The 24,087-nt window shown below is 55.0% G+C and overlaps 1 protein-coding gene across 1 annotated transcript in view; it reads right to left on the bottom strand.

The window, feature by feature from the left end:
* BIN3 (bridging integrator 3) overlaps positions 1-20,652 on the bottom strand; it is a 39,280-nt gene extending 18,628 nt beyond the window's left edge. Inside the window, exons 1-4 of the mRNA XM_027668906.1 lie at positions 20,567-20,652; positions 10,766-10,814; positions 3,781-3,821; positions 3,100-3,161 (exon numbers count right to left, since the gene is read on the bottom strand). Of these exons, the coding sequence (XP_027524707.1) occupies positions 3,100-3,161; positions 3,781-3,821; positions 10,766-10,814; positions 20,567-20,574 (160 nt within the window). The 5' untranslated portion in view covers positions 20,575-20,652. The remainder of the gene's footprint in view (positions 1-3,099; positions 3,162-3,780; positions 3,822-10,765; positions 10,815-20,566) is intronic.
* Between the last annotated feature and the right edge of the window lie 3,435 nt (positions 20,653-24,087).

Below are 24,087 nucleotides of genomic sequence, written 5' to 3'. Positions count from 1 at the left end.
ATGGAAAGTCCCTTCAGACCCTGGGAGTGCCATCAAGAAGTCCAGAATCACCAGGTCATGCTCTGATGGGCTTCAGCTCGTCTCACTGAGCTTGTTTCCCATCAGACACACCCCTCTTTTTCCAAACACTTGGTCTTCAAAGGGAAAATTCAATCCCTGTGACAGAACCACTACAAAAGAACAAGAAATTAGCTAAGGTACAGAATGGAAAAAAAAAAAAAAAGAGATGAATAAAAAGGAAAGCATCACTATAAACAGGGATAAAATAGACCAAAAAAAAAAAAGGGCCACGGGTACTTAAAAAAAAAATAAATAAAATGTTCTTTTTCCTCGGTGCTGGAAGTTATTCCAGCTTGAGATCAGAAAGCCAGATGCTTTAGCCGTGCTACGGAGGAGCTTTGGAAAGGCTCCTACTGCACTGCCTCAGATATTCCAAGTTAAAGCCATCTGAAATAATGGGCCTTAAGATCATAAATCAAGGGGTTAAACATTCCGATTTAAAAGGTTACACACAATTATACAGCGAGCTCAGAAGCTGCAGAGCCGGGGAGCTCAACAGCAGAACGAGCCTCTAACTATGGAATAACAAAGCTACCGTATCCATCTATTATCCAAACATTAAGGCTTTAGGCATTTAAACCTTTAAACAGATGGGATATAATCCATATGTGTGACCACATCTGAGGAGGGATTTGTGCCAGAACGGGACGGAGTTGAGGACGGCACAGCTCCTTTGGCTGAGGGAAGAATTGAGTTTCCCCTTCACAGGAGAGAGGATTGCAAGTGAACTGCAAGGGAGGGGAGAGGCCAGGAGGTCAGGAATTGGAGGGGGGGATTGGGAAGGTTCAAGGGGAATTTGGGTCAGGAATTTCCTCTGCAGCGCTGGCCTCACCTGCAGGGTGCTGAAAAGGGGGGCGAGGGGGAATCTGAGGGTCCCAGGGCAGAGGAGAGGAGAGAGAAGGAAGGAGAAAGGAAAGAGGGGAGAGGGAGAAGGGACCACCTGTCCCTCAGGAGGGTGTGCACCACTCTTTGCTCATAAAGCATGTGAGATGCAGCTCCAGCCAAAGGAATTTAGGATTTTACAGTCCACTGCTCGTTTGCATCGTGACAAAAGTAACGGAGAAGACTGAGGGCAAACCTGAGCCACAGGGATCCAGTGGGTCACCTGCACCTCCTTCCAATGGAGACCTTTTACCTCCAGTTAAAGAACATCCTCCTGCTCCTTAAGATCCTGCTTTCTTTGGAAAAAGGGTGGGGAAAGGGGTGAGTGATCTTTCGCCACGGGACAGGGAGTGCTGCTGATATCCCATTCCCTGTTCCAGTCACGCTGCTGCAGCTGGAAGAGCCTCACAGGGATATTTCTCGTGCAGACGGAGGAACTGGCCTTGTTCTGAGCTGAGTTTTTTGGGAAGAAGGTGGAGACTCGAGCCACCAGGTCCAGTTTGCCAGGGAGTGTTTGTAGGCAGTGAATAATCAACCCCCTCAGCACAGAGAGACAGGACAGGAGGACACAACACCGTGGATAAACTGCCAACCCTGTCGGAGACGGGGGCTGGACGTTGGCTGAGCAAGCACAGGGATGTCCCCTTGGGAATGGGCACTGCCAGGTGAGGAGAGCAATCCTCAGGGATCCATCTGATCTACCTCCCTTCCCCTCAGCCATCCCTCACCAGACTGTGCTCTGACATCTTCCCCTACACTCACGATTTCATGCCTTTAAATGAGAAATCAGATCCTCCTGGATCTGGCCAAGGCTCATTTGTGACTCTGCCATGTAGCAGAACGGAAAAAGAAAGTCCTCCCACAGCTCCTCTGGGACTTGAAATGCTCCATATAAACAACGCCCACTGCAAGGGAGGGGAGGGGAATCCTTAACAAGGAAAAACTTACCAAGGATCCCTGACAATGACCAGAGTCCTCAGAAAGGGCAGTTTTCACCCTGGAAAAGAGTCCTGGCAGTGCCTGTTTCTGGTGCCTTTCCCACCACTCTCCCTGTGCTGGGAAAGGGTGGGAGAGCACGGCAAGCGCCCAGATCCGTGTTTGTGTCTGGCATATCCGAGCACACACACACACACACACAAACACACAAACACACAGGTGAGTCTGGATCATGGGAAGCCCCAAACCTGCCAGCTGGTGGGGCTCCTTCCCACTCGGCTGCCCCGCTGTGACCCCAATCCCACGGGATGAGTGTTGGCCCGGCCCAGCCCACCCCTGTTTGCGCTGGTGCATCAGCCTTGGCTCCCGAGCTGTGGGGGCCCGGCACAAACAGGGACTGCTCCAAACCACATGCTGAGGAAAACCATCTGTGTTTAAAGCAGTTCTTTGCTGCAGGTTCCTGCCCCGCTCTGTTCGATAACCAGCACCCAGCGAACCCAGCTCCCGGTTCCCCTCCAGTGGATCTGTGTCCGTGTGGTGTGGGAACGCTGGTTTCCGACTGGAGAAGATCTGGAGGGAGCAGGGAGGCACTATGAGGTAGGACAGGACACCCAAAAGGGCAGATGTCACCCCAAATGTGCACCTGTGGCGGGCACAGGCAGAGCTGAGCTGTTTATTGCTTCCTGCATCGCCCACTGCCACGAGGAGAAGCCAAAGGAAGCGGCCACCGAGGGAGTGAGAAGGGTTATTCCCGAATGAGAGCTGCCAGGTCAGCAGTTCCTACGGGAAACATGGACAGCCTGTGCTTTGCAGACCCCCCAAAGCCTCATCCCACCCTCAGTGCCCTTCCCTAAGCAGGTGATTACACCCTGCTGACACTGGAGGCTCAGCTGGAGCTGCTCCCGCCTGGCTGAGGCGAGAACTGGAATAACGACGCCTATTTTTCACTTTGCAGAAACTGAGGCAGAGAAAACAAAGGGATTTGTCCAAGGCCACAGAGCTCAGGAGACGGGGAGCAAGCCCGGAACACGCTCTGTGTTCCCTGGGCTGAGCTGCTGCTCGCAGCCCTCTCGCAGATGGCCTTGTAACGAAGCAAACTGAGTGGGACTGAGCTCGGGATTTGTTTTCCAGGCTTGTCACACATTACTCATGTGATCTCGACAAAGTCACTTCATCTCTCTGTGGCCAAGTTCACAGTCTATGTATCCTGCAGTCACTCACCCAAGTCTGCATCTGTGCTTTTCTTCATATCCTTCTGAAGTTTTTTGGTCTGATCTTCCAATCTGAAAGATGGGAGAAGAAGGCAAAGTTGGAATCTTGGAAAGAAAGAAACCCAAGTGTATCATACATGCAACAAATCATTTACGGGCTGAATATGCTGGCTTCTGGTGGGAGTTAAAAATATCCAGGCAAGGCTCTACGAAGTTCAGTGCAGCTCAACCCTTTTGGGTTGTTTTCAGATGGTTTTTTAACCTTTTCAAGTTGGTGATCTCTTATTCATAGTTCACATATTTTCTTCAAGTCCTCACACAGCACAAATGGCAAAGCCAAATGCTTCCACATGATCCCTGTGAGCTCCTGTGACACAGCCAGGATGGCAAAGCCACTCCTGACCCTCAGAGATGCTGGGCTGTCCAGGGAGCCCACGGTTTCCTGGGAATTTCACGCTCTTTTTTAGAGCTGCCATAATCTGCAAACCTCAACCCCGCTGCAAATACTTCTTAGGACACCTTCCAACACTCAGCCACCGGAAAAACTCTGAAGAATTAGAAATTAGAGGGTAGTGAGTGATTTGCTCCCTGGGAAGAGCACAACTGGCTAAAATTCCCTGGGAAGATGCAGTAAGAGGACAGGAGAGAAGCACGCAGCCAGTCCTGTTTGACCAGTGTGGTTGATACTCACTGCTGCAGCTTTCCATATTCCCTTTCAAAGTCTCTCTCCACCTGTGGAAAGAAGAGATGGAAATCAGCTCCAAGGGACTGCAGGGGAGGCTGGAGTGGCAAACCTTTGCAGGGAAACCTGTCCCTGGGAAATGCCGACCTGAACCCCGGGAAGCACAAGCTGCAGCTGTAACGGGTTATTGCTCCAAAAGGAAATGGAGTCTTGGGGTTTTTCAACTCCAGACTCTCTTGGAGCAAAGTCACTGCCACCAAACGTGCCAGCTCGCTCCAAGGATGTGCTCCAGCACATGAACTGGAAGCTGATGGAACGGGAATGCCCTAAAAGCAGGGAGATCACCACTGAGCACAGCTCGAGAGGTGCTGGGGGGATGAGCCCACTTTCTCCTCCAAAAATTGAGAGAAGCTGCTTCTCCTCCAGCTCCAAAGGACCCCGAGGTGGGTCTGGCCGTGGCTGGATGCCAGACCCCCTCCCAGCCACTTCTTCCTTCCTCACCCTCACCAAGATGGTTAAACTGCCCCTAAATCCCTCAAGCCACTACTGAGCCCTCCCATCTCTGTATTATTCACCCCCTCCACAGGCTCCTTATCCCTGCCATGGCTCCCTCCCATGCAACCCTTCGGCTGGAGCAACGATCCAAGTGGACTGTGACACCTCAGAAAGGGAGGGGAAACCTGTGCTGGGAGCTCAGAGCTCAGGCACAGCCTTCTCCTGACGCTCCCTCAATGACTGCTCCCTCCTACTTGCTATCTGGCAGCAGATCTCCAGCGATGGGAGATATTTTAGGGAACTTTCTTTCCATGCTGACTGTTTTAACACACTCGAAACATTCATTCCACACCTCGTCAACCAAAGAAGCAAATGGATTTCAATTGACCAGCCAAGAGTAAATACATGCGCGTTTGTTGTCATGGGACCAGCACCGGGTTCACTTGTGTTGTCAAGCTCCTGTGCTATTAAGGAAGTGTGGAGTGCTGGAGGCAGCCAGGACTAGAAGGATCCAAAGGTTTGTTCCAATTCTCCACGCTGTCCTCGGGATTTCAATCCTGGGCTTGACGTGACACCCGAGCGCTTAAACGGGGACGTTTCAAGCGCAATTAAAAGACCCGAATTTTAAGATGGGAGCTCAGAAATCCCGGTTTTCTTGCAACCTCCATTTCTAAGTCCCCCCCTTTTTTTTCTGCACTGAAGCTCCCCCAGCCTGGTGTGAAGGCAGGCAGCCACCAGCCACGTCCCAGCCCCGTCCCAGTGGCCAGCTGTCCGCACCATCAGCTCCCACCATCCGGGGGATGCGAGCTGGCTCTCCCTGCCTGCTGAAAAAAAACCCAACAACAACAACAAAAAAAACCCAACCCCACGGTAGCTCCAGCTCCCTTTCTGTGCTGCTAAAATTGGTCGCTGGAGAACGGGAACGGAGCAGTGTGGGGGCAGCTCACACGACTTTGTGCCTGGTGTTCGCGGAGCTGCAGAAATCCGCGGCAGCTGGTGCCGGGAGGTCAGGTAACCGGCACAGGGGAAAGCTCACCCTCCATCCCCGTGGCTGTTCCGGCTGCTAAAATAACCAGGGAGGACTGCACTCTATTTATAAGCCCTAGGTGTGAATTGTTTTGGTTGCAAACCAGAGAGGGTCGGGCTCGACTCGAAAATATGCCCTTTGAAGGGTGGTGGGGTCGTTGCCTCGGTGTGGAGCTCCAGCCTTCTCCCCCTTCTGCAGGATCTTCCTGGTGTCTGCTCGGCAACCAGTTCCTCCAAAAAACTGGAGGGTTTGGTTATGAAACTAAGCTACCTGAAAATACTCAGGGTATCTGTCCCTTCTTGCTGTTAGATTCCCTCCTTTCTGTGCAATAAGCAAAAGGCATCGTTGCTTAATGGACATGGAGCACTTCCAGTGCCTGAAGGGGCTCCAGGAGAGCTGGAGAGGGACTTGGGACATGGGCTTGACAGGACACAGGGAATGGCTTCACACTGCCAGAGGGTTAGATGGGATATCAGAAAGAAATTCCTCCCTGGGAGGGTGGGGAGGCCCTGGAATGGATTTCCCAGAGAAGCCGTGGCTGCCTCATCCCTGGAAGTGTCCAAGGCCAGCTTGGAGTAACCTGGGATAGTGGCAGGTGTTCCTGCCCCTGGCAGGGGGTACAAGAACTGGATGAGCTTTAAGATCCCTTCCAACCCCAACCATTCTGGGATTCCAGGACTCATTCCATAAAGGCAAAACTTCCCCATAAGATGCTGTGAACCCTCAAACCTTCCAAGCTCCCCCAGTCCCCCCATCCCAGCGCCTGTGTGCTTTCCACACGGGATCGAGGTGGCTCCACATGGAGACACTTCAGCTGCCTGGCCTGACTCACATCCCCAGCCCATCTCTCCAGAGACAGCTGCCCATGGATTGCTCTTATTTTTCACGCCCACAGGCAGCAACTGGCTCCCAGTCATCACAGTCTGGGAGCTCATGGAGCCTCCCAGTCACCGCCGCTCCCGCCGGCGTCGCGGGAGCCCAGATATCCCACAAATCCAGTCGGGAGCAGAGCGCTCCAGAGAGGGAAAACCTCCTCTCACATGCTCCCACCGTGCAGACTCCCAGGCGAGGAGGCCAAGCTGGGAACATTCCGCAGAGCACACGGTAATTCCCGCTCCCAGAAGCTGCCGGTGGTCACACGCAGCCGACACTCCCGGCACAAGGCCGTGGAGAGGATTGTCACCTTAAGAGTAACGAGAACAAGAAGTACAGGCAGGAAAATTACAATATCCTGAAGGGAAGTTCCCGTGATATTAAAATAATCCCACTTCTCCGCAGCCTCTCTCTGCGAGAACTCAAGAAATCAAACCGTGTTTCTGCGTCGAACCTTTTTTTTCTTCCAGGCACAGGGAAATGTAAAAAAATCGCTCGACTCGGGGGTTTTTATTTAAATCTACATAAAGAACGACGAGTCCTTGAAAGCTTTGAGATGAAACAACGTCCTTCTTCGCCCAGTTATTTTTTGTTTGCAAACACTGGGCCTCCCACCTGTGATAACATCCCTCCTGCTTTAAGGGCAGGATCATAATCACCACCACGGTTACGAGGCAATGAACCAAGACCAAAGCCAATACTACAAAGAGATGGAAATAAGGGACTGTGATGAACCCTCCTATTCCCCTGAGGTTTATTTTTTCTCCTGGAGGAGGAGGATGAGCTGATTTCTACATGTTCCTGTGGTCTCAGCCTCTTCGTGGGTCTTGGGGAAAAAGAGGAGACCGTGTGTTTCTTCTTCCCTCCTCTCCAAAAAAATAAAAAAGAGAAATCCATATAATTAGGCCAGAAATTCTTTTATAACCTGGAATTTCTGCTGAGCTTTTGCCATCCCATCAAGCTAGAGATTCAAGGTTAAGCCATGTGGGTGAATATTCACTCTGCAGGGCCCTGAGCCAGAGCAACGCTGCAGAATTCAGGTGGGTCTGGGATGTCACGGACTTCACCCAGCAAGCTCTCCAAAATCCCACTCAGAAAGAAAGCTTTCCAGAAAAGGTGGCAGAGGGAAAAAGGATGCACCTCCCAAATGCAGAGACCAGTTTGGTCCCACTGAAAATCAAAGTGAAAAAGAGTAAAATGGTTTAACCGGAGTCACTTGATCTCACCCCACCATTTCTGCGACATTCACTCCGTTGTTTTGGGATTTCCAGCTCACTGGTGGAGCCCAATGGAAAGGCACCGAGGGCCAGCAGCTGCAGTGGAATCCTCCTGCTCATGGAGCTCCTCTGTCCCACACCCCTGGGGAAGGCAGAGCTGCCGGGATGAGTCAAGGAAGGGAGGTTTGGCAGTTCGGGTCCCGCTCCCTGCCAAGCTGACTCAGCCCAGGTTGGCCAGCGAGGAGGAGGAGGGAGAGTGGTCTGAGTCAGCCCAGGATGGAGCAGGGATGAGGGAAGCAGGGAGGGAGAAGGGATCAAACCCAGGTGATGTGAGGGGCCGCGATCCGGGCCGCCCCATCCCGAGCACCGGCTGGTTCCCCCAGGGAGCTGCACAGCCGGCTCTGCTTCCCTGCTCCCTGCCTGCTTGGATAACCCCAGCCCTGCTGAAGAGCAGGGAACAACCTCGGGGTGACACGGGTGAACTTCAGCGAGCTGGAGCTGTGGGAGAGCTCGGGAGACAAGACAGCTCCGATTCCATAACCTCCGCTCCGCCCGGAGCTGTCCCGAGGGAGGGGAGAACATCTCCGTGTTGGGTCAGAGCAATAAACATTGTGCAGAGAGATGTAATTCCAACAGGTTTAACTCCTATCACCGGGCATTAGTTTAATTGGGCTGTGGGGCTGTGTCCTGTGCTGCTCTGCTGACAGCAGGTCCTCGCTGCATTAGATCCTCCCACCCGGCTCCCGGCAAGCCCGGTGACAGCTGCTCTTTTCAGGGAAGAGGAGGGGAGAGATTATGCTGTCTGGAATTGGATTTGCCCAGGTTAAGGTGGAAACAAAGCAGAGGCATGTCTGGGGAGTGGGAGATCACCTCGGTTCACCAGCTGATATTTTCCACGGGGGGTTTCCTCCTCCCTGAAGAGCTAAACTGTGGCTGACACCGTGCCCTTCTCCAAAGGATCAGAGGCGAGTGGGCACAGGGAGTCATGACTAATTCCTCGGCAGCCCAGGCAAATTGCTTTTCAGGACTAATGTCGGCCTGGATTTGACACCAGCCCCAGCATCGCTTCATCAGGACAACAAAAAAGCCTCCTGGCAAAGCCACCCCCCTCTCCTGACTCCAGTCCCAGGCCTCGTGGAGAGCCAGAGAAGTCAGATCCTAACAAATGCCTTTTTTTTTTTAGCTTCCCCCTCCCCACCCCCCCGATCCTCTTTTGTGGTCCAGTCCCTGTGAGTGGGAGATCCTCTAACCCACAACCACTTCCCTTCTGATCGGCTTGGGATGCAGCCCTGGAGATGCCACACCTTCCCACTTCCTGCAGCGGGCTCCAGAGCCCAACATCTGGAATATCACAGACCTTGGCTGCTACTGCTGCTCCCAAAAGCCTGCACAGATGGAGCATCTCAGCCCGCAACCGGGAGGTGAATTTGGGGGCCTGCAGCTCTCTGAGGCTACAAAGCAACCCCATCCCTTCCACACCATGACATGGAATGCCTGATCCCAGGGGATATCGGTGGTTTCCTGCCATTTGTTCTGCTTTGAAGAGCTGCACTTTACACTTGCTGTGAAGTTCCAAGGCTTTGGGAGCTTCCTGTTTTTCTGCTTTCCATGAATGTGCTGCCTGGAGAGCAACATCATCATCATCATCATCATCACACAGCAAGTGGAAGCCACTTAAAAATTGGTTTCCAACTTGGGAGTCCTTGACACAAAATCATGTTCCTGGGGAGCTGAGGAAGGAAGGAAGGAAAAGGAAAAGGCCTGGGAACGCTCCTGCTGCTGAACAAACCTCTGCCTGCCGGATATTCTGAGCTGTTCTATTTAATACACACACATATATATGTAAGCAAAGCCTGCCAACTGCTTCAGAACAGCACATTCCAGCAGCTCTGGGGAAGGGAAGATCTCGAAGGTGCCACTGTTCATCTGCAGGGAGCTCAAGCTCGGGAATGGCTGATTTTGGGGGAGACAAACCTCTCACAACGGCGAATGCAGGAGGTGGTGAGGGAAATCAGCAAGAAAAAATAATACAGTCAGCTGGGATGTGAGAATGGGTGGGATGGGGACGTCCAGGAAAGGTGGTCAAGACACCCAGAGCTGCAGAGCAGTTGGGTCTTGCACCAGCCTGGAAGGACACTGGTGTTGGAAAGAGGGTGAGAGGCAAAATGTGATGGAGCAAAGAAAAGTGAGGGCTCCTGGGATGAACTGGGAGGGCTGTGAACACCTGAGGCTGGTGGCTGCCTCACCTGAGGGACCACAGCCAGCCAGTGGACCACCAGCCCCTGGAAAAGGGCAGCTGAAGGAAGCAGAAAACCAGAAAGCACCGAGGAATTTTATGAGCCCTCGCTCTTGTCGCCTGCCTGGCTTAAATTCTGTACTGACAGTTTGGAGCTGTTACAGCAAATTGCAGTTCCACAGGCAGCAGACAGCCACCAAATCCTGCAGAATAAAACATGACAATCAAGCCTTAAAGGGAGTGGGGGGATTAGCCCTCTGCCTCCAGGGAAAATGTCATGTCCCAAGGAGAAACTGCCCCAGGAGCAGGAGTGCCCACGCATCCTGCGGAATTAGCGTCCCGGAGAGGAAGGATCAGGGATGCTAGTCTGGTTCAAGGGATTAGCTCACCAATGCTGCTGGAGAGACAAGGTCTGCCCCCGGTGCTGCCTGCCAGGGCCTTGGTTTTAGACCAGGTGTGCAGGTGACTTTGCAGGGGCAGCTCCTGGGAGGTTCCACAGCTTTGCTTTTTTGGCACGGGACAAATGCAAAGCCAAGCTGCTTAAGGAGGGAAAATACCACAGGCAGCTGCAAGCAGCAGCAGCACTTGGGGTAGGAGCCTCAAATCCACGGGAATACAAAATGCTTTTTTAATTTGCTTTTAAAGCAAATGCTGTGCAGCACAAATTAATTCACGCCCGAGCACTAAAGCATCTCAGCTTATAAGCCTTTCTTTGGAAACAGTTATATTCAGCGATCTGAACCACTCCTCCTCCTCCATCTGCTCCGAAAGGATGAACAAACAAGCCCATTGCTGGGAGAAGGAAGGAAGGAAGGAAGGAAGCAAAACCCGTTCAGCCATCTCCGAGGGAAAAAACCGTGCCAGCCCAAAAGAGCTCTTCCCCCCCCACCACCTCCAAAAAAAAAAAGAAAAAAAGAAAAAATATATATAAAATTTAAACAGATCCCAAACCAAAATACTCTCCCTGGATGGGGCTCCCCCTCGCTCCTCGCACGAGGAACCGAGCGCTGGTCACACGCGGCAACAGGTTCTGCTGCTCCAGCTCCCTCCCACACTCCGCAAAATGGGACGAGTCAAAGTGCCGGCTTGACTCATCAGCCACATGATCCAAGGCTGGAGCTAAAAAGAGGGAACTGGTTTACTCACTGTCTTGGGTACAATCTGTTTCTTGGGCTGCCCGATCTTGAACGGGATCCTGGAAGAGAGAGAGAGAGGAGAGGGGAAGGTGTGAGCGGCGACGCCGCCGGGCTCGGGGGGTCCCTGAGGGGTTTGGGGGGAGCAGGGATTGTCTCCCGGCACTTTGTGGGCAGTGTGGACCCCCTGGAGAGGGAAAGGGTGGAAAAGGAGCCTGAGGGGAGACCTCACAGCATTCCACAACAAGGGGCAGCTCCGATCTCTGCTCCCTGTGAGCAGGGACAGGACCCTGGAATGGCTGAAGCTGTGTCTGGGCAGGGTCAGGTGGGACCTCAGGGAAAGGTTCTTCCCCCAGAGGGTGGTTGAGCACTGCCCAGGCTCCCCAGGGTTTGGTCATGGCCCCAAGGCTGCCAGAGCTCCAGGAGAGTTTGGACAACACTCTTAGCACAGGGTGGGATCGTTGGGGTGTCTGTGCAGGGCCAGGAGTTGGACTCTGATCCTTGTGGTTCCTTCCAGCTCAGGATATTCCATGATCCTATGATTCCCCAAGAGCCACTGTGACCCCTCAGGTCAGCACCTCCAGCCCAGCACCTTCCCCACCCTCCCACCACTCCAAATAAATGCAAGGATGCTGCACAAACAGCTGAAGAACACCCTCTGCTTAAAAACAAACCTGACAGGGAGGATGAAGCAATAATGAAAACCCCAAACAAACCCTGTAAATATTTAGAAAGAGGATATTAAAAAAAGGTAACAACCTGGGTTGTCTGGAGCTGTGAGCTGCTTCAAAGGATTCCTCTGCTCCAGCAGCTGGAGGAGCAGCTCACCTGCCAGCACAGCCTTCATTCTTAAAATCCTTAATTCCCAGGAAAATCTGGGTTACCTGAATGGTTTTCTCGAAGGTGAAGAGTACTCTAAATAAATTACACAACATATGTAAGGGTGGCTGGGTCAGCTGGGTACAGCCACGCTGCCGGCCTGAAAATAATTGGATTTCTTTCACCTAGCAGTATAATGAAAATCCAGGAATTCCACTGCTGTTTTTGGTGTATTTAATTAAGTTAAAGAGGTGCTGCTTGGTTAAAGCCTCTCAGGCAAAATCTCCCAATATTTCTGTGTTGTGGTGGTTTAACTAAACAGAAGAATCTGGGCTCATAATGAAATGTTTCATAATCAAATCAAAGTATTTTTTCCCAGAGATGCCTCACCTAGAGCATCATCCCACCCCATCCCATCCCAAATCCACATCAGGTGTTTCCTGGGAAGCTGCCTGAGTCCCCTCTTGGACCAGCCCAAATTCTCACACTGATACCCAAGGTTTGACCTAAAAAAACATGGATTTTGGGACTCTGGCTTGGCCTCTGCTCCTGCTGCCTCCCAGTTTGGCTTTTCCCACTGCTGGTTCCCAAACCAGCTCCACTCCCAAGTGCCCCCACGCCAGCACCGCTCCAACACTGATCCATCCAACAACTGGACCCCCAGGAAACATTTTTCCCAGTGTAACTTTGCTGTAAAACCCAACTCTGAGCAATGGGAGAAAAGGTCTGTGATGGAGCAAACCAAAAAACCGGGATTATCCAACGCCCTTATCCCTCCCAGCCTCGCTCTTCCCGCCTTCCCTGCTGTTTTCAAACCACCAGTGTAATTACCCACCGGGAATAATCCAGGGTTGCAACCCCTGTGTCCCTTCCTGAGCAGCTCTGGAGCCAACCTGAGTCACCCAAGGTTTAAATTTAAATTTTTCTGGAAGAACTTCCTGTTTATGGTTCTCCGGCTGGACCGATATAATTTCGGGTTTAACCCTTTCCAGGCTCCTTGCGGCAGCTGAATCACACTTCTTTTATAAACAAACACCCCTCTGGTGTATAATTTCCCCGTCAATAACTGGGGGTGTGGTGCCTTACAGGAAGAAAACAAAAAATAGATGGATTTTTATTTTTTTTTTCCTCCTTTCGTGTTTTTCCTCCGTGGGTCAAAATATAAACTCAAATGAGGCACCACACGCAGCCAGGTGCCGTCACCCGACGTTTTTGGAAGTGATGGCATCCACTTGTCTTGGTGTGGAAGGAGGAAAAAAAAAAAAGGGGGTTTTACTGAGTTAAAACCAGTTTGCAGGAGCTGGAGCCAGGCTGGTTCTCACCAGGAAAGGACAATTAAAAAGGTGATTAAAGCGTTACCTGGGCACAACCTTCCCCTTCACCTTGTGTGGGGGATTCAGAGAGCAACCCAAACTGGCACTGGCCATGGGAAAACTGGGTTAAATCAAGGGAATTCTGGTGGTAAGAGGGATGTGGGACAGGGAAAGCTGAGAATCAGCATCAGTTGGGTATCACAGAGCTGGGAGCACAGGTAGGGAAGGCAGCAGGAGCACAAGGGGGTTCCATCCCATCCCATCCCATCCCACTCCCCATCCCACCAAGGAGGGGAGTGAACCCCCAAAATCCCAGCTGCTTTCTTCCAGAAGCAAAGGGAGTGCTGCAGATCCACTGTGCAGCTGTAAATACCTCTGTGAGTGTCGTGATGCCACTTGGTAATTATGCGTGTCTCAGTAAAACCTCTGTAAAAAATAACCCCCCCTCTGTGCAAATCAGGTCTGTTCCCCAATTATTGGGGTTTTTTTTTTTGTTCTGTTTTACAGTTTCAGATAATGTCCCTGGTTTCTGAATCTCTGCCTCTTAATATGGTTCTGTGGGGGGTAAAAAAAGAGATGCACAAGCAGGAAAGGAAGCAGTGAGGAAGAAAAAAAAACCCAAACCATGAGAGGTATGGATTTTTTTATCAGAGGTTTTAAACCCGATTATTTCACCCCACGACTCCAAACTCCTCCTGGCCCCCAATGTTTTGTTCCCTTCAGGAATTGTGTCCTGGCCTGCAAAGTGTGTGTGGGGGGGGGGACACACACAACGTGCAACCTGCCACAGCAACACCACTCCAAAATTCCAAAATTAAGAGGTTGGAAAAACACAGGATGGGCATAATGCAAATAAATTAGAGGGAGATGAGTCCACATCCAGTTTTGCCACGGATTCCCAGCTCGGATCTCACCAATACCTTAAAAAAAGCTGAGCCCAGGTCTAGAAACACCGAAGGTAAAACCGGAATCTGCGCTTCTTGCCTTTTTTTTTTTTCCCTTTTTTTTTTTTGATCTCTCGTTTCTGCTGAGCGAGAGAAAGCTGGGGTTGTGTTTGGGGTGTGAAATCCCTTGAAATCCCGTTCCTGAAGAGCACGAGCGCTGAGTCACAGCCCGGAGCCTTCCCACCCCGTGTCCCCCCCCCCTCCTGCGCCGCAGGGGCCGGGGGAGCATCCCGGCCCCTCCAACCCCCTCCCCGGGAGGTCACCGGGAGTTTGGGAAGGCAGTGGGGTTTCAGCTGGGAGGGAGGAGGATGGAGGCACTGCAGGGAGGGGGTGGGAAGAGCTTCAAGTAGGGAAAAAAAGTGTGGGTGGAGAGAATCCTGCGAGCTCGGCTCGGGGATGCTCAGGAACCCCAGGGAGGGGAAGGTGGGAGAAGCTGTGGCTGATTTTCTCTGAAGTCTCCCCAGCAATATCATATATTTACTCGGCTTTTCCATGTGCAAACCCAGGGCCACACACACCAAAGCAGCTTAATTCTCCTCTGGATGCACAGGAGAGTTGGAAACAAACCTCCCAGGCAGTGGGGGGATAGAGCTCAATGAGGTCTGTGGGGAGCTGGAGCTTAAAACACGGAGCTCCCCCTCCCACTCCCCACCAGTCCCCTGGAACGGAGGCACGAAGGAATTGCCAGCAGGAATCAGACTCAATCCTTGCTAATTTAGGGAGGAGATGGTCCTTTGGCTGGGTTGGGCTGAGCAGGACATCAAATCTTGGCATCACTCCTGGGTCCGGACGGAGTTCAGAGCGTGCCCATGGGATAAATCACCGCTGGATGTGACCCTCTTCCCTGGCTCCTTCCATCTGAACGCGGCTTTGCCACCCCTCGTCAGGCCCCAGAAGACCCTTTGCTGATAAACAAGGGATAAAAACCCAAGTATTTTCACCCACAGCCCATAAAATGCTGCCCCTGGGGATGCTGAGCTGCCGAGCAGGGGCTGGGGAGGGAAGGAAGGAAGATGGAGGGACAAGCAGGAGCAGGAAGAACTGAGGCCGGGGCAGCTTGGAGGTTAATTAATTTGGGAAAAGCGACACTGAGTCCCTGAATTCAATATTTTTGCCCCAGGTGGCATTGGCTGGGGGCCCACAGGAGTTGGTGTGGTATGAACTGGTGGCCACAACCGGTTTTTATCGGCACCACCACCTAAATCCATGTTTTGTGGGAAGCGCCCGCTTCCCGTGGAAAGTTTCAGGGCTTCTTTTTTTTTATTTTTTTCCTTCTCTCATCGAAACCCCAAGCGCCAGCACAGGCTGGATCCCTGCCAGAGCTTCTCACTCCTTGAATTTCCACCAAAAATCTCAATTCCTTCACCGGAAAGAAACCTCTCTCTGCCTGCAGGCAGGAGGACAACACCCAGCCTGTGAAGGTGACCCCGACCCACCAGGGCTGGTTTTCCCAAGGATTTTGGCACGTGGCATGATGAGGGATCCTACAAAACTATTAATTTTTACCCAATCTCACATGAAGCCAAAAACTGCCCCGAAGCTGCCCCAGAAACTGCCCCTGTGCCTGGTGGGGCCCTTCCCTTTTCCAGGCTCCCGATTTGGGAGTGGATTCAGCTCAAGGTGGAACTGCATCCAGGAAATCTGCCCGTTCACAGGGACCAGCTGCTACCCAGGAGAGATCAAAGTGTTCCTGCAAACATCAACAGGAAGGTCGGGAGCACAGGAGGAAGGATGTGAGCCTTCACTTTCTCGCTCTGTTATCGAGTGAACTCGATTCAGCTTCTCCTCCCCGTGCCGTGCCCTCTGTGCTCAGGTAAAGCATCCCCACGAGATGGAGGTGTTAGGAAAGGACTTTTCCATGATATGGGAAGGCCAGGAAGTTCAAAAGTGGCTGTGACCTCCATGAGCAGCTGCTGGAGCAGGAGTGGTTCAGTGTTCCTGAGTCTGATCCCCGCCCGGACAGGACCCAAAGAGAGGGAACACAAAGCAAAGGCTTCCAAGGAAACCCAGCCTGGAAACCTGGACACAGCTCTCACGGACCACAGAGAGCACCTGGACCACAGATCTCATGCCTTGAGCTCCCTAAAAACACCTAAAAGTGCAAATCCATGGCCATGAGGGCTGTTCTGGAACAAGCCCTCGGCACAGGCGGGGATCCCAGCCCGGCCCAGGTGAGCCGGGCTCAGAGGCAGGCTCAGGTTAGACATTCCTCTCCAGCATCGCTCCGGATGCCTCGCTGTGCTCCGTGGTGTCCATGGAAACTGCAGGCACCGTCCCACCCCGCTCCCCCTCGCAGGGAACTCATGGCAACCGCTCCAAACACAGCGCGGAGGCAAAAAAAAAAAAAAGGGGAAAAAAACCGATTCCAACGGATCACAAACAGCTTCTGTCGAGGGAGACTCTGCGCCAAATCCCAGTTTGGGTGTTCTCCTCGGCGCAGGCGAGAGGGGAGGTCACGGGGTGGGGGTGTGGGGATGTGATCCCTCGGGAATAATCACTCCCCCCATCCCTCAGGTGTGCGCTCCCACCCGGATTCCAACCCCAGCCCTGTAAACTCGCAGGCGCCGAGCGGGGTGTCAGGGCAGCGGGGGAGAAGGCAAGAAGAGGTGTGAAAAGAAGGTGTAAACATCGATTTTCTGCGTTTTTTAGGTCAGGCCAGGGAAAGGAGGCACCTTCCTGAAGTTGGGCAGCTCCCGGGAGCAGCTCCCTCCGCGCCCTGCCCGGAGCCGAGCGCGGTGTCAGCGCTCGAGCAAATCAAAAATAATGTCGGGATCGGCTCTCCCACCCCTTCCAAGAGAGGAGCACGAGGAAAAAAAAAACTAACAAAAAAAAAACAACGATATTTTACTCACCCATCAAAAGAAAATTACTCACGCCAGGCGCGTGGGCGGGCAGAATTCTGCAGGGCTGTTTTAGGCCCCGGCTGTGCTACAAAAATACCCGTTTTGAGCACGGCTGTGAAACACAAGGTTGTGCCTCAACGGGAGCACGGGGTGGGGGGGGGCCCTCTGGACAGGACAGGTGGAAAAATTAATAATTAAGGAATAACCGAGGCTCTTCCCGGCCGCTCCACCCGGTTTCGCCGGGATAAAACCCCTGGGATGCTCAAAGCTCCCTGCACGGGCGCTGCAGGTGGAGGGAGGTGTTTGGGAGCCGTGCACACCCCGCTCATTGCTTTGGTATCCGCTTGCTTCATCCGGGCTAATTTTATCCCGTGCCCATCTCCAGATCCCGGTATCAGTGAAACCTCGGAGGGAAAGGAGGGGAGCGTTGCCATTGACCGCTCCGGAAAAACATCAATATTGGTTCAAGTGGGAAGGAAACAGCGCCCCAGGGATGTGTCTGCAGCGCACCTGCCCGCGGCTCCAGAGCATGGAAAACACAGGGAATAACCAACAAACCTACTTTTAGGCTACGCCCCGGCTGTGCTGCCGCCTCCTCTTCCCTTGCCACCCGGAGACGGGCGGCTCCTCCTCACCTCCATCCCTAAATATTCCAGAAAACGCTCAGGCTCGCCCTGGATCGGGCCTGAGAACGCTCCGGGGAGTTCAATATCACACAGCCACCCGTTCCCACCCTGCCTTCCCAGCTCCTCAGGCCACTGGGAGAGCTCCCTGCCAGGAGGCATATGGTCCCACAGCCCTGCCCCGAGCACCACCAGCGCACGTGCTTCACACTCCTCGCTCACCCAGCAACATTTGCTTCCCAGATTTTCCCCTCCCAGTAAATAGCAGCTGTTGCAGCGGTGCTGGGAGGCAGCGCTCGGAGCTGGCACGCTGCTAAAAAACCCCCTTTTTTTTCCACCTGGGGGAGTGGGAAACCAAAGCAGGGGATATTTGGGAGCCTGGTGACGAGCTGAAACCACGTTTAGTTTTATGTGGTTTCGCAAACCTTAAAAAAATTCCTTTATACAGTTAAAACTGAGGCACTCGGGGAGACAAGGGGGAGGATACAGTAAAAACCAACACTCTATTCCCTGTATTTTTATAGGAGTGGTGGCCAAGGTAATCACTGGAGTGTTTTCCTCTCTCTCCTCCAAAATACACAGGAGGAAGAGGGAGATGAGGATGCTTCAAGAGATCCCGATCCACGGCGCAAAATCCTAAAGGAAGCCACGGAGCTCCACTGAGATTCAGAAAACATCTCATCTGCCCATGCAAGGCTGTTTCCCAAAACAAGCCTACTCCTGCTCTAAATAAAGCTTAGCCTAGAAAGACAGTACTGCCTCGTTGCCTGGGCACAGCAGTTGGGAATTTGGGGGTTTGATCCAGCCTCTGTCACCAGCGGGTCACTCCAAACCCTCTGGAGCAGTTTTCCTGTGTTGGTACAAGGGTCACTCCCGTGTTCCTGGGAGTGTTCCTGGGCGTGTTCCTGGTATTCCCAGTCCTGACACAGCACAGATTGCTCACGAGGAGCGAGGGAAGGCACAGGATTAACCCCACACAACTCAACCAGGCACTGACCCACCAACAGCCCTTAAATTTCTAGGGATCTCCTTCGCAAAAAAATTAACGATACCAGTGCCCAGGAGCCAAACTGGAGGCAGAGTTATGTGCAGGACAGTGCTGAGGATGAAGCTCCATCCTCTTCCTCAGCTGCAGCAGCCAACCCCTGAAAAAAGGGGGTTTAATCCACACTGCCCTGGGCCTGACGGTGCCTGACGCCGGGGACACGCACGTGCAAGCTGAGCAAACGCTGCTTCCCAAGTCACCCAGGGCTGGAACAAGCTCCCCCGCTCCGCAGGGACACTGGAGCAGCAGCTTCCGTGCCTCCCTGTGACATTTCAGGAGCAGGGGCACGACCCTGGCATGTGTCAGTGCCGCCAGCACGAGCGTAACCCCCGGACGGACGTCACGCCGCGCCCGGCCCCGCCAGCCGGGCCCTGAACTCCGGCCCCCCGTGAATGCCCCGATTCATCCCAGCTGGGCAGCTCCAGGAATTACCAGCAGGGAGGGTGGACCCTCCAGAGGCTGCACTGAGGGTGATTGTGTGGCTGACACAGCCCTGGGACCCCGCAGGGTCCGAGCCCCTCGTGCGTCAGCGGAGCCGCCACGCTCCGGGCGCTGACGCGGCCGGAGAAGAAAGAGCGGGCTCAGATTCCCCGGAGTCCCCAGTTCCCCCCTCGCCCAGCAGCGACCTTGGATTCCTCCCCAGAACAAGGCAAAAAACATCCCATCTCCCAGCAGAAGCCACAGCGAGAGCCACGTGTGTTGTGGTGACATGTGACAGTCCCCAGGCGAGGTCCCCGGGACCAGTCGGACACTGGGAAGCGCCGAGTGGAAGAGTCTGACACTCTGCACCCAAATGACTCCACATCCAACACCTGAAGGCATTATTTATCCCTTATATTTTTGGTTCTGCAGCTCCTCCTGGACCAGGAGAGCACAGCAGGTCTCTTCCAGAGTGTCCATTCCCACACAGCTCCCAAGGGCAGGCTGGGAAAAGGCGGCTCCGAGACCCCCCCGTAGCCAATCCTGTTGCTGTTCTGAGATGAGCAAAGCACAACAAAAGCGATTCCAAAGGATAAATCGTGTATTTTCAACCATTTTTACCAGTACCCGTGTGCACATCATTGTGTTACCCACAGCAGGTTTCCAAACCACAACTTCCACTGCTCCCAACCCGAAAAAGTCTTCCATTTCCAACCATGGCAAAGGCCTTTTTTTAAACTTAATCCATCCCACCCTTCACCCCTCACAACGGCGACGGATCTCCAGGACAAGCCAGGATGAGAACACCCACAGTCGAGATCAATTAACAGTATTACTGATTTCTAACATAATTCCTTTAAACAAGCCCCAAAGGCATGCAGGTGTCCGATCCCAGGGCACGTGGGAACTGGTTTTTTCCTCCTTTTTGAAGGGAAAAAAGCTTTGCTTTCACGGCGTTGAGGGTGGGTTTGCAGTGGGACAGAGCACAGAGCTGCTTTGGGGACCTGTAGCCAGACCCAGGGGACCACCAGGGCCAGGAACTGGGACAAGCCTGGCCAGCACTGGGAAAAGTCTGGTCAGCACTGGGAAAAGCCAGGCCAGAACCGGGACAAGCCAGGCCAGCACTGGGAAAAGCCAGGTCAGCACTGGGATGAGCCTGGCCAGCACTGGGAAAAGCCAGGCCAGCACTGGGATGAGCCTGGCCAGCACTGGGATGAGCCTGGCCAGCACTGGGATGAGCCTGGCCAGCACTGGGACGAGCCTGGCCAGCACTGGGAAAAGCCTGGCCAGCACTGGGACGAGCCTGGCCAGCACTGGGACGAACCTGGCCAGCACTGGGACGAGCGGTTCCTGTTCCGGCTATTCCAGTATTCCCTGTTCCGGGATTCCCCGTCACTGTCCCGGTTATTCCCGGTGTTATTGCCGGTGTTCCCGGTCCCTGTTCCGGTTATTTCCTGTGTTATTCCCGGTGTTCCTGGGGGTCCCTGTCCCGGTTATTCCCGGTGTTATTGCCGGTGTTCCCGGTCCCTGTCCCGGTTATTCCCGGTGTTATTCCCGGTGCAATTCCCTGTGTTCCCGGGGGTCCCTGTCCCGGCTATTCCCGGTGTTATTCCCGGAGTAATTCCCTGTGTCCCCGGTCCCTGTCCCGGCTATTCCCGGTGTTATTCCCGGAGCAATTCCCTGTGTCCCCGGTCCCTGTCCCGGTTATTCCCGGTGTTCCCTGTCCCGGTTATCCCCTGGGGTCCCTGTCCCGGTTATTCCCGGGGTTATTCCCGGGGTTATTCCCGGTTGTTCCCCCCGCACTCACCAGCTCATGTTCCCCCGCCGCTCCCGGAAGTGCCACCGCCTTTAGCCCCGCCCCTTCCGGGAGCGCCGCGCGCCTTTGAACCCTCCGCGCGCCGCCGTGACGTCACGCGTGGGGGCGTGACATCACCGTTATCGGTGTGTGACGTCACGCGTCGTGTGACGTAACGGGCGGGGGAAGAAAACACCGAAAGTCCTCCCGATTTCGGAGCAAGGCGTGGAAAGGGGGCGGGAGAGGGGGAGTGGAACCGCTGGGAACCGTGGGATGGGAGGGGGAAGGAACGGACTGGGATCGTCCCGGGATCGTCCCGGGGGTGGGCAATGGAACAGGGATTGTCTGGGATCGTCCCGGGGGTGGGCAATGGAACAGGGATTGTCTGGGATCGTCCCGGGGGTGGGAGAGGGGAAAGTGTGGCCTGGGATTATCCCTGGGGTGGGAAAGGGTGTGCGTGGGATCCAGGATGCCCAGGAGACCCCCGACTGGGTGAGGACATGAGCATGGGATGCCCGGGATCACCATGGGGTGGGCGGGGAGAAGGGATTGACTGGGAGCATCCCTGGGGTGGGCAAGGACAAAGGATTGCTTGGGAGCATTCCTGGGGTGGGCAATGGAACTGGGAACGGATGCCCGGGACCATCCTGTGGTGGGCAAGGGGAAGGAATTGCCTGGGATCATCCCTGGGGTGGGCAAGGGCATGAAAACAGGGTGCCCAGGAGCATCCCTGGGGTTGGCAATGGTACTGGGATTGTCTGGGATCATCCCTGGGGTGGGCAAGGGCACAGGGGGGAGCAGGGCTGCCCCAAACAAGGAAATCCCGAGGAAGAGCAGCAGAAACGTGCGTCAGGCGTGGAAGAACAAGCACCCATTTTTGTGGGGAAACCCCCCAGCCCCAATCCCAGGAGGCTGGGCAGGGGCAGGTGGGGCAGCAAAGCCTTTTGGGAGGCCAAAAAACCGCCCTGTCCCCCAGCTGTGACCCCCAGGGTGAGGCAAAGCCCCCCCCCACCCCGAGCTCTGGGTGCCCTGGGAACCCCCCCGGGGGTGACATCCTGGTGTTGGGAACGGGCTCGGTGGCACCGGGCCGGTGCCAGCACATGCCAGCACACGGGGAGGAGGCCTGGGATGGGTGCCAGGGGTGGCTTTATCAATTAGCAGGTGGAGGTAAATAAACAGCACGGTAATTACAGCCAGGGAGGATGATGCTAAACTGGGAAGGTGTCACCGACACCAGTGAGGACAGGGATTAGCCCAAAAGGAGCAGGGAGGGTGAGGGCAGGGCTGGGAGGGGGGTGTCAGTCCCCAGCAGTTGTCCCATTTTGGGCTGGGATGGGGAGAATGAGCTGGAGGGGTTGGTGGAGAGGCTGCGAGGGAAAGGGATCAGTTTTTGGGGTGCTGGTGGGGTGTGTGGGCACACCCCGAGCCAGGAGGATCCCACTGCATCCCCCTCCGGAGGGAAGCTGGTGCCAGGAAGGTTTGGCTGGTGGTTCCTGCTGCTCCTGGCTGCCATCCCCACTGTGGTGCCCCACGCTGTCACCTCGGGGCGCAGGGGACGTGGCAGAGCTGGGACAAGCGGATCCTGGACCTGTCATCCCGCTGGGGCTCCGGGAGCATCTTCCATGGAGGCTCTGCCCGCTGTGTCCCCCTCTCCCAGGCATGTGCTGAGGGGAGCAAGTCTGGCCCCTTCCCCCAAAACACTCTGGCCAGGGATGGGGAGAAAGGAAAGGGGATCCACACGGTGCTGGCACAGGAGGATGAGGACCAGGTGATCCAGAACCATCCAGACCTTCTGTCTCCTGCCAGGCAGCAGGAGAGGCAGAGCTGGAGCTGGGAAGATCAGGGAAGGATCCCACCAACATCTGTAGCACCAGCTGCAAAACCAGGAGCTTCTGGGGTGAGGGTCCTCTTCACTGCCCACCCCAAGGACGGGGTCTTGGCTCTTGGTGCTCCTCCTGAGCGGCAAATCCCATCCCATGGAGAGCTCCGGTGTTCACCAACATCCTGCAAAGCCCCGAAGACCCTCAGCAGGGAGCAGCGAGGCGCCGGCGGCCTCCCGGGGACCCCGGCGGTGCCGTCGAGGAGGGGAAAGGCAGCAAGTTGTGTGGAGCTGGTACGTGACTGGAAGCCCTTCCCTCCTCCCCAGAACACAGATAGCCCAGAACGGGGATGGAAAGTGCCGTGTTTCCGTAGCAACCAACATTTTTTCGTGCAAGGTGCTGCACGCACTCCCCGCGTTCTGCCACCCAAGGGTGCTCCCGGTGCTCCTCGGCTTCCTGCTCCACGGGTCCTGCCCAGTGGGGATGGCTGGGCCCAGAGGGCACAGCGGGTGCCCAGGACCTGGTGGGCTCCTTCCCTCCTCCTCTTCCTCGCCCACAGAAGGAGCCCAAAATGTTGGCGCGGCCTCGGGTGGCTCCTCGCTGTGGCATCTCCTGCCCGCTGACGGTATCTCCAGTGTCTTCCAGCGTGAGCCACCGGTGGAAATGGGCACAGCCACCAACAACAACACTGCCACAGCTCCCTCGGGTGACGCTGGGGGCCACGGCGGCGCTGGTTCCTACCATCCACCTCGGCTCGTCCGAGCCACACACGGGGACACCGCGGGGACTGGTGGCTCCAAAACCAACACACAGCCCCTGGGGGCTGCAGGACCTCCCAGAGAGGAGGACGATCCCAGCTCGTCCCAGTCCAGCCTCACATGGTCACCAGACACTCAGCCACATGGGAATCCACTCAGAGGCACCAGAGCACACCCGACACAGCGCCCGTGGGCTCCAAAGCCAAGTCCCCAGTGCCATGAGATGCCATCCTGGCTGGGCCAGGTGGGCCCCGAGCCACCATCAGCCCTCAGATTCTCCCTAAATTAAAGCCCCTCCAAGCCCAGGGGGCTCAGCAACCCCCTGGGATGGGCAGAGCTGGAGCAGCAGCTCCTCCGGGCCCAACTGCAGATCTGCGGGAAATCTGACAACAATTCCAACGCCTCCGTGCCTCGGGAACACCGGGAAAGACCACAGGGCCAACACCAACCCCCAGCACTGCCAGCAAGGCCTTGGCAAAGGGGACACTTGTGGGGTGCTCGACCGCTCCCCGTCCCAGCAGAGCTGGACCCACACACACCAAGGGACCCCCCAGACCCTCACTCTGGGATCCTCCAGCACAATCCCAGCCCCAGGAGCCCCCCGGTTGGATCCCCGGGGACGGATTCAACCACCGCGCGCGCGCCACCATCCCAAACATCCAAAGCGCCTCCCGAGCTCCTTCTCCCACTCGTTCCTCGTGCCAGCGCCGAAACCCAGCGGGGTTATTTTTATCCCCAGCGATTCCAGGCCGGGAATGAAATCCCCTCTGGGCGCCGCCCCGGGGGCGATTTGGTGGGCGAAGGGGCACGGGGGCATTACCGGCTGAAGCGGCGCGATCCTCTTTGGCCCAACCGTGATCCGAGAGCCGCGGAAGCCGCCGGAAAAAAAATTGGTGGCAGCGGGGTCAGGGCGGCGGCACGAGCGGGGCAAAGCGGGATGCGAGGCCAAGGGCAC

This window comes from Corapipo altera, unplaced genomic scaffold, assembly GCF_003945725.1.
Source record: "Corapipo altera isolate COAL_440 unplaced genomic scaffold, ASM394572v1 182, whole genome shotgun sequence".
Classification (NCBI taxonomy): domain Eukaryota; kingdom Metazoa; phylum Chordata; class Aves; order Passeriformes; family Pipridae; genus Corapipo; species Corapipo altera.
Note: the sequence above shows the minus strand (reverse complement) of the source record. Positions and strands in the feature narration are given on the sequence as shown.